At 42.3% G+C, this 10,489-nt stretch overlaps 1 protein-coding gene across 2 annotated transcripts in view; it reads left to right on the top strand.

Moving 5' to 3' along the window:
• Positions 1-10,489, top strand: part of PKP4 (plakophilin 4) — a 191,020-nt gene that overhangs the window by 178,502 nt on the left and 2,029 nt on the right. Inside the window, exons 18-21 of one of the 2 annotated variants that reach the window (XM_006872033.1) lie at positions 3,158-3,242; positions 3,367-3,484; positions 6,408-6,536; positions 9,068-9,141. In XM_006872033.1, the coding sequence (XP_006872095.1) occupies positions 3,158-3,242; positions 3,367-3,484; positions 6,408-6,536; positions 9,068-9,141 (406 nt within the window). The remainder of the gene's footprint in view (positions 1-3,157; positions 3,243-3,366; positions 3,485-6,407; positions 6,537-9,067; positions 9,142-10,489) is intronic. The other variant, XM_006872034.1, reaches the window with a different exon arrangement.

Here is a 10,489-nt window from a genome sequence, read left to right as displayed (position 1 = left end):
CAGTCTGATTCATAACCACTATGCTACCAGAGCTCTATATATATTCCATATATATGTATCATTATAAGATTTTTTTTCTTTTGCATATTGGTACAAAAAAAATATGTATGGGTATGTACTATGTGGAGGCCTGGTGTGGTGCTTGTGGTTTAATATGCTGGACTGTAAAGTTGGTTTGAACTGCAAGGTCAGTGGTTCAAGCTCACCAGCTGCTTTTCAGAAACCCTATATAGGGTCGCTATGAGGTGAAACTGACTTGGCGGCACTTAACAACAACAGTAACACATAAATGTATATATAAGTAGTCCTGGTGTGGCACTGTAGGATAAGCACTCGGCCACAAGGTCAGTTTGAACCACAAGTCTGGTGGTTCAAACTCACCTACCACACTCCTTGGAAATCCTATACAGGGTCGCTATGAGTTGGAACCTACTCAGTGGGACTTAAAAAAAAAAACACCAATAATGTATACGTGGATCGCATTCTAAGCTTTTTCTTCCATTGGATGTTGATAAAAATGTTTATTATATATATTGTTGTGAAGTGTTGTACAATTGGCTCCAACATAACAACTCTGTATAGACTATGTATAGGGTTTCCGAGGTTTTAAATCTTCACAGGAATAGAAAGCCTTATCTTTCTCCCACAAAAAGATTGGCAAATCATGGTCCTTGTGGTTTTCAGTCCAGTGCTTATGGTATGGAGCCACCGCGCTCCCCTGAACTATGCGCTGTAGGGTAAGCACTGGACCGCAAGATTAGTTTGAATTGCAAGGTCAGTGGTTCAAATCCACCAGCTGTTCTTTGGAAACCCTATATGTATGGACCATCTGATGTGGTGCTATAGGGTCAGCATTGGACTTCAAAACACAGGATCAGCAATTTAATTCCTCCAGTTGCTCCTTGGAAACCCTATACGGAGTCCCTATGAGTTGGAACCAACTTGACAGCACTTAATAATAATGTATATTTATATCATTCTGTATTATGTTACATATATGTTGATTAGTGCCATATGTGTAGAGTCCTGGTGTGGCACTGTAGGGTAAGCACTGGATTATAAGGTCAGTTTGAACCACAATGTTAGCAGTTCAAACTCCCACGGAACAGCTACTCATTTCAAAATGCTGACCTTGAGGTTAGCAGCCCAACTTGTAGCCACTAAGCTGCCACAGCTCCATATATATATGTGTGTGTGTGTGTGTGTAAATACATACATAACTTGTTCTAATCTTTTTCCCCAAAAAAATGAGACTCAGAAGTCCTGGACCAGGTGAAGGTAACTTCTTGCTCCACACACTTTAACCTACCTGCTGTGTGCCAGACACGGTTGTAGGTACTAGGGTTGCAGCAGTGAGTGGATCACACTGTAGACCTCACCTTAAGGGAGCTTTCAGTAAGTAGCACATATAGTGTGTCAGATGGTGCTGACTTGTTAAGTGACATTGAGTCGGTTCTAACTCATAGCAACCCTGTATGGGGTTTCTGAGGAGCAGTTGTGGGGTTTGAATCACGGACCTTGCATTTAGCAGTACAGTGCTTATCCTGGTGCTGACTGGTAGTGTGAATAATAAAATCAAAGAAGGTGATAAGGTATGCATGGGTTTAAATTGCTTGGTCTGAGATGGAGGTCAGAGGTTCACATGAATATGGAAAGAGAAGAGTCAGAGTTGAGCATGCATAACTCTTTTGAGAAATTATGCTGCACAGAGGAACAGAGAACCTTAACTTTTCTCATGAGTCAGGTTTCAACTCCTAGAATCTGTGTCTAAAAACACCTTGCCTCCTTTGTATCATGGCATATACCAGGCATACTGCTGCCCTAATGGGTGTTTCAGATGTCCTAAGAGGCATGCTTGGGTCTGCCTTTCATGCCCCTATTCCAGCTGCCTAGAACTTGAAGACAGGGAAGTGAAATCAGTAGGAATGCTAGGTCCCAGCTCAGAATGGGGTGGCTAAGAGGTGTGAGGTCAGTCCTCCCCAGTATGTCCCCTCTAGAGGCTGTCTGTAGCCATTTCATCTCTACTCATTTCTTGGTATTGAGGTATATTGCCTTGCTCTGTGATCCTTTTTGAAAACATAAAATTTAGAAAGACTTAGAGCAGGTTGATTTTACTTGATTCTATCCTTGACTAGTCAGAATTGGATTGCTGAAAAGAGCGAGTCTGGGTGTGAGGTAGAAGGAGAAGTGGCTACAGACATGCCCACCATCAGAAACAGACTGTGGCGCCCCTGACTCTGCACTCACTGATATCCTCAGGATCAGGAATGGCCATACTCCGAGATCAGAGCAGAGACGGCGGCTCAAGGCCTTTGCTCTTTCCTTCCTTCCCCCACTTCGTGTGATTTCACTTGGGAAGATAAAAGGTAGGAGAGGAAACCAGATTTTAATTCAGGGTAATATACATTTGTTGTCCAGTTTCAATATTAAGATGAATTTTGAAGAGAGAGGTAGATGTTCAGTTAGTTACCCTGAGTACCTTCCCGTTCCCCATCCCCCACCCCCAACCATGGTGAGCTGAAGTTCTTAGCTCCTTTTTCATTCACTGAGTGTGGACTCTGGTGTGTGATGCTTACCCAGAGTATTGAGACACTCGAGTCTGCTCCAGAAAGGGAAAGTCATTAACTGACCATATTTTCTAACTCAATCATTAGAGTGCATATGGGAGTGCTGGGTAATAGAATTTTTTCACAGATTTTTTTCAAGCCCCCTTATATGTTTATTTGTCAAAGTAAAGGCATAAATGATAAAACATTAAAAAAAAATTTTAAGACATTGAGAGTGTTTATGTGAAGGCCTGAAAGTGGGGTGGGGACCTCATATTAAATTAAGAGGGTCTCCAGTACTCAGGACAGCAACCCTTGATGGATACATGGGGGCAGGCTGGAGAAGAGCCCTCACCTCAGAGCATCTTGGACTCATCTCTGCCCAGCTTCTCACTGTAGAGCTGCTTGCCTGAGAGGCTTGCTTTTGCTCTCGCTGCCTCTGGCCAGTCCTGAACATGATTGACTCCCAGGTGCACCTCACTGCTTGGTGACATTTCCCTCCTGCAGCGTCTCATACCCGCTGGTCCTCTTGGCCGCTGGCTTGCAGTGTGATTCTCCTCAGGTGCAGCCACTGTGCCCTTCCCATTCACTACATCCCCTTCTCTCCCTAGATCGTCTCTGAAAGTGGTAAAGGCTGCAGCCCAAGTCTTGAATACATTATGGCAATATCGGGACCTCCGGAGCATTTATAAAAAGGTAACTGACAAGAATAGCTCTGGCACAATTAGTATTCATCAGCGCACACATTCATAATCATTTATTATAATGAAATGTCATTATTCATTTTGAGAGGTTCCTCTTTTCTCTTTTAACTCTGCAGGATGGGTGGAATCAGAACCATTTTATTACACCTGTATCGACATTAGAACGAGACCGATTCAAATCACATCCTTCCTTGTCTACCACCAACCAACAGATGTCACCCATCATTCAGTCAGGTCAGTAGGGAAACGTCACTCTCCTGTGACAACAGTGTTTCCCAACTAAACATGAGTAATTAAGCCTGTCACCTGAAACACCAAGGAGGACAATTTGCCCATCACTCTGAGAACCTTCTTTGGGAATTATCAGCTACTGTAAACAGCAAACCCACTTTCCTCCTTCTGTCTTAAAAGTCTGTACAAGTTTACTCCAGCTAATGGGTGTAAGACTATCCCAGGGCCCTGATATTCTGTTGCACCAGGTTTGAGAAGGGGCTCAGGAATCTGCACTGAACAGGTTAGACAGGTGATCTGGCTGCAGGAGAACAGAGGATCACTTTTTGAGAAACACTTGGTTGTTCGCAGAGCCAATCTAAGGTATGACACATGCCCTGGATGCCGCTTGAAGCCAAGGGGAAGATGCCACTAAACAGTTTCTAGTAACCCAAGCTCAAACATAGTAGGCACAGAGGTGTGGTCGGAGAGAGGGAGGCACTTGCCCCCAGGCACTAGTCCACAGGGTTACTAGACAGGCACGGAATGACAATCCGAGGTTCCATAAATCTAAAAGTTGCTTGACTGAGGCAAACAGACAAGAAGAGGAAAGATGTTTCTGCTGACATATCTCTTCATCTTGAAATGGGGGGGGGGGGCAGGGGGGGCACTTTAGGTATATCCCCTGGACACTCATCACCCTGGCTGTACCCCCGAGGCATGCAGTAGGTGCTTGCCATGTTGTTGTTAAGTGCTGTTGAGTTGGTTCTGACCCATAGATAGAGACCCTGTTTAGGGTTTCCAAGGAGCAGCTAGCGGGTCCATTTGAACTGCTGTCTTGTGGTTCACAGGCCAGTGCTGACCCTACAGCACCACCCTAGGAGCTATTTTCTGTAGATACAGGAAAAGAATAGCCCTGTCTGCCTGCTGGCACCAAGTTTGGAATGTTCTTCTAAGTGATTTTTCCGTTTTCTTGGTGGAAACTCTTAGAAACAAGGTTTTTATGACATAATCTTTAGACTCACAGCACAGGCGAGCGCTCTATGATCTCCTCTGTGCCTTCCTCTTTACCTGCTAAACCTCTAGCCTGGCTGCATTCAGACACCAGAGCCCACCTCTAATGGAAGCAGTACTTAGGCATGGGCTTATAGGGATGTTCTTTGATGGAAGTTGGGAAACTTGGCCACCAATCAGTTTATCTGTTGGTGTTTTCCTTTCTTAGAAGAAATAAATCCGTTTGAGACGTAGACTAAATTCTTTTATATGAAAGATAGATTGCTCCCAAGCCAAGGTTATCGCATAAGTTTAATTCTTAATTAAATGAAACAGGTAATGTAATGATTACCTTATTTTTAGTTGACTATAAACCACCCATTCTGACCTATAAATATCATCTGCTGTATCTGTCTGTGCTACTGCTGGCATTGTTACTTCTCACATAGACAAATGTGGCCAACAAAAACTAGTAGATGACCTCTGTTTTTTGCCACATTTTTGGATGTCTCCACCTGTGTGAGAAATTTTTTAATGATCTGTGATGGCTGCACTTGGTGTATCTTAGTTTTTAAATGAGGAGTTGTTCTTCAAAGATACTGTCCCTATTTTTCAGCAGCCTTGCTCAGCATCCAGGGGCAGCCACAGGCTATATATACATATATACATATATATATATATTTTTTTTTTTTTTTTTTTTTTTCCCCAAAACTCCAAAAAAACCTCCATTCCTTCAAGGAATCAGGACTAGAAATGTAGAAATGTCAGGGGATTGCTTAGCAAAAGGCACATGTATAAACAACAAAATAATTTCAGACAGATTAGCACCTAGTTACTGAGCAATGAACTTGTTTCAGAACCTTGTAAATACGCACACTGGACAACATTGATCAGCTCCTGTCCAGGTTCCAGGGTACATTTCTACTCTTATGTCTCCAGTTATTCTAGACTGATCCCATCCCTTCGGCACTAGTGTGGGATCTGCTAGTGGGCATGTTTGATGCCTTGCTCGTGTGATTGTGGAAGACAGGCAGGTATGTCCTCTGTCCTACTACCGTCTAGAATAGAAACAAAGTGAGGAACATGTGGTACTGCCCAAGCATGCTTACTCATGTTTAACACAAATCATCTCTATGTTGAGTGAAGTCATTGTAGTACAGGCCTGCAAGATGATTTTTTAGTGAGAAAAAAATATAGGTGATATGTGTTTGTTTCCCATTTGTGTAAATATGTCCAAAAGGAGACCTTTGGATAGATATGTTATTACATGTAGCTCAAGCGGGGATGAAAAAACTTCTTGGACTTTTTGAAGGCTGAGGCTTGTCAGCGCTGAGCTGCTTGATGAGCCACATATACTGGGTTCACATAATTTTCCTGATAGCTGATCATCATAAACAGAATTACACATTTTATGGCTGGGTACTCTTATTAGTCAAACACATCGAGAGATGCAGATATATTTTTTTAAATAATTAGAAATCAAAACAGACCATAAAATATCAATTTAAAATAGTTATACATAGCAGATAATGGATGACTTCATAAGAAATAGTACTAAGAACCTAAAAAGAGCAAGTGTAACTCTTGCACAGCTTGTAAGTTATTATCACTCACATGGCTTCCAGGCCTAACCAAGTCATTGAGACGCACTGTTCGGCAACCTGCATGGTTTCTGCAGTAATCTTCTCTAACTGGGCATCTTGTACTTTAGCAGGAAGCAAGCTCACTCACTGACTTTGCTGGTTCTCACAGTGGCTGAAAGAGCATGTTTAGGGTACTCGGATTTGGCTGCTCTTCAACAGCACCTCTGAGATCTGACTTTCAGCGCCACCTGTGGTGGCATTTCTAATTACTGATCTTTGTTTTTCTGGAGTGAGTTTTCCAGAGATACTGACATTCTGATTTCTCTTTCTTCTCTTTTTCTCTCTCCCTCCTCCTTTTGCCTCTCCCCTAGTCGGCAGCACCTCTTCCTCACCAGCACTGTTAGGAATCAGAGACCCTCGCTCTGAATACGATAGGACCCAGCCACCTATGCAGTATTACAATAGTCAAGGGGATGCCACACATAAAGGCCTGTACCCTGGTAAGGCGCCAGTTGGATGTATGATACAGTATCTCCAAACACCGTGTGTATCCAGGTCCTGGTCCAATAGCCTGGGAAGTAGCCGTGCCGGTATTGAGACAGTCCACCAGCAGCCAACCATGTTCTAGTCTCACCACTGCCTACGTTGGAGGCTGTTACCTTTTCCAGTTGTTTTCAATGAAACAAATTGTTGCCTTTTCCAGTTGTTTCAAAGCACACTGTTGTTGTGGTATGGTGGGTCACAAATTGAAAGAGGGCTGTCCCTGGGTGGCACAAATGTTTAACTCACTCAGCTGCCAAATGAAAGGTTCTAGGTTCAAGTCCACCCAGAGGCACCTCAGAAGAAAGGTCTGGCAATCTACTAACCCCTCAAAAATCAGCCATTTTAAGTTGTATGGGGTACAGTTCTGCTGTGACACACACAGGTCACCATTAGCTGGAATCAACTTCATGACAACTGGTTATCCAGATGAGTTTAGGCTGCTTTGCTTCTGCCCCCTCCCTTTTGGAGTGGGCTCTCCCTATATCTGAACGCTGCTCTCTGTGGCTCTGCAGGGGCTACGTCATCTAGTCTAGCTTATTTCTTAAATGTATGCCTGAGAATGGAGATCAATGCCATTTATGATTTCATGGGAAAGAGCCAAAATGAATAGTAAAGTATGTTTCTCCTCAGAGTGATGGTTTTCTTAAGGAATATTGCATACTATTAATAATGCTATGTCTTATTTTCAAAGTTGTCCTATTTAGAGATTATATCTTAATTCCATTTTTCCATGACCTTTTGAAGCTCACTCATACAGGCAGGAGCTCTGGTAGCATAGTGGTTATGAATTGGGCTGCGAACCTCAAGGTCTGCAGTTCGAAACTACAAGCTGTTCCTTGGGAGAAAGATGAGGCTTTCTGCTCCCGTAAAGATTTACAACTTCGGAAACCCTGTACAGGGTCGCTATGAGTCGGAACCGACTCCACAGCACATAACCATCACCACCATACAGGCATACCTCATTTTATTGCACTTCGCAAATAATCACATTTTTTTTTTTATACAAATGGAAGGTTTGTAGCAACCCTACATCAAGCAAGTCTGTTGGCACCATTTTCCCGACAGTGTGTGCTCACTTTGCGTCTCTGTATCCCATTTGGGTAGTTCTTTCAATACTAGGGGACTTCAGGAAGTTCAAAGAAATATGGAATGAAAAGGTAATAGACTTTGCATGAGCATTTTGAAGCCCCTCATATTCAAACTTCTTTATAATGTTGTACACTTAATAGACTGCAGTCTAGTGTAAACGTTAAGTGTTGTGTGTGCTAGGAAACAAAAAAAAACTTAATGTGATTTGCTTTAGTATGATATTTGCTTCTTTGTGGCAGTCTGGAACTGAAGCTGCAATATCTCTGAGATGTGCCTGTAATTTACTAACACCAGCCCAAAGGGTTACCAAGATTCACGTTGTCTCCATTCTCAACTGTTTTACAAATTAGAACTCTTCTAGAGGTTTCAGGAAGCAATGTGAGCTAGCCATTTTTAAAAAGTATCCTTTTCTCCCCAAAAAGGTATTTATTAGAAAGAAAGAAGAGATGGTAATTTAACTACTGCTGGGGGAGCATTATCAGTTGTGCTGTTGTCTTTGAAATTGTGATTTCACAGGACTGTTTACTAATCGACCATTGTTACTATGGCAATTAATAGCTCAGAAAATTGCAGAGGCTACATTTCAAACACCGAGCTCTGCAGAGGAAATACAAACATGCTGCTATTGCTTCTGACTTGCAGCCACCTGCTTTATTTTAAAGCGCTTCTCTTTAGCCTGCTTTTCTGCTGTATCTTCTTTACTTGCTTCAATAAACTAATTTGCCGCAAGTATGTTTCATTTTCCTCATTAAAAAAAAAAAAATATATATATATATATGTAACACTCTTTGTTAACCTTAAAAATAATAGAAGGATAGCCAATGACATCATCAAAAATCTACTGTGGGCTCTTGAAGACAATGATTTTATTATCAAGTTCTTTGTGTTTAATACCTAGTTCAATATGGCAGACACAAGACCGTGCCTCCCTGTGGCCTGACTGCTTTGAATATGCCTGTGCTCCTCTTCTATGACCTGAGGTTTTGAATCATAGCTGTTCTGTAGGATTGTGTTTGCCTTTGTGTCTCTGGTCCCGTGCTCTAGCTTAGACCCTGGAGAAGCTCATTCCTTAGCTCAACAATCAGTACTGTGCTGGTGTTCAAAGCCAGCCTGAGAAATCCTCAAGCAGCAGGTTGTGATAAAAATTACAACAAGTCAGCAACTCCCCTCAGTGATCAGAGTTTCAGAAAGAGCTCTTTTTTGTGGAATACTCATACACATGGCCTATTTTTGCCATTTCCACTAGCCCATAATTGCCTGGAATGAAGCAGTAGCTAGGTTAGTTCCAGTCTGTAGTGACACCTTTCGGTGACTCACCAACCCCAGTGCAGGGACTACACAGCCTAATGTTCCAGAATTATGAGCACAGGTTTTAATTTCATAAAATATTTTCTTACAGGCTCCAGCAAACCTTCACCAATTTACATCAGTTCCTATTCCTCACCAGCAAGAGAACAAAATAGACGGCTACAGGTGAATTTGCAATATCATTTGACAGAAGGGTGATGAGCAGGGATCAGCACTGTGGCAGTTGACTTGCCGGTGCTGAGCTAACACAGCAGGGGCACAGGAAGTGTCCCAGGGGCGTCTTCACTCCTCAGAAACTCAGCTGCGGGTTAAGCACATCACTGCCAAAGTAGCCAGATGTTCTTGAACGTCTGAATCGTTACTGCTGAGACCGCCATGCCACTGAGGGAACCACCTGAGAATTCTGATTCATATCCCTTGCCCAACAATTTCCTTTCCAACTCTTTTTTTTCTGTTAAAATCTAATATTTCTTTCATCCTATGTGGAAAGGTGGGTAAGCACACTTGTTTTTCTCATCTCATTATTCTCTTTTGTGGATATTTCATTCTCCAACTCAGCTCCATGACTCCCTCCTTGCCTAACCCTCAGTGATTTAAAAATATGGAGCCTACACATAGGTCTTGATTAGTTCCAAAGGTCAGGGAAGACTCGACGCCTGCTGAGGTGGACCCCACTTTCTATCTGAGTGGGCACTTGTGGTAGTGGTAACACATGCAAATCTCTGCTTCTATGGAGGGCCTGAAATCAGCAGCTTCATCCACCCAGGTCACCTTTTAGTAATCTGTGAGCAACAGGACTACCCAAAATGAGGTGGTATTCTGCCCTTCAGATAGCGGGTCTAAAATCGCCCTCCGTTTTATCTCCTTTCTGTAGATGGAAGAAAAAGAATTTCTGTGTTTTCAATCAGGAAAACTAACCCCAGAATCACAAATCTTAACAAATTAGAAAGAATTTCACTCTGAAATGCCTATTATGTTAGAATGCAGTTAGCTGTAGAACATGATGTTGACACTTGTATGGTATCAGCTTTGTTACATCGTACTAAGTGGGAAGACATGGGTATGGCCAAGAGGAAAGAAAAACATCAGGACCATGACAGTTTTCCTCCAAACATATATGAAGAAATTGCGAAGTAAAAAATGAAGCAGCACAAAGAAAATTGGGAGGCAAGGCCCCCTATGTTAAAGCCTGCATAAGCTTTCTCACACATGTATGAGGGGGCTTCAGAAAGTTCATAGAAAAATGGAATTAAAATATAATGGAATTTTTCCATGAAATTTTTGAAGCCCCTCGTATTTATGAGCCCTGGCTAGAGAAGATTTTCCTGAAGGAAAATCTTAGTCCCAGAGGTCAAGTCCAGGATTATATTGCCTCAGATGTCTCTTCTCATTTGACTTCTGTCTTGAGACTGCATAGTCCTTTATTTTTTTTTTTAATGTTTTATTGTGAATTATGTGATAGTTTACGTGGGAGAACATTGGTTTTACATTCATTCTATCATATTGTCTCATT

The sequence above is a fragment of the Chrysochloris asiatica genome, unplaced genomic scaffold, assembly GCF_000296735.1.
Source record: "Chrysochloris asiatica unplaced genomic scaffold, ChrAsi1.0 scaffold00181, whole genome shotgun sequence".
In the NCBI taxonomy this organism is placed as follows: Eukaryota; Metazoa; Chordata; class Mammalia; order Afrosoricida; family Chrysochloridae; genus Chrysochloris; species Chrysochloris asiatica.
Note: the sequence above shows the minus strand (reverse complement) of the source record. Positions and strands in the feature narration are given on the sequence as shown.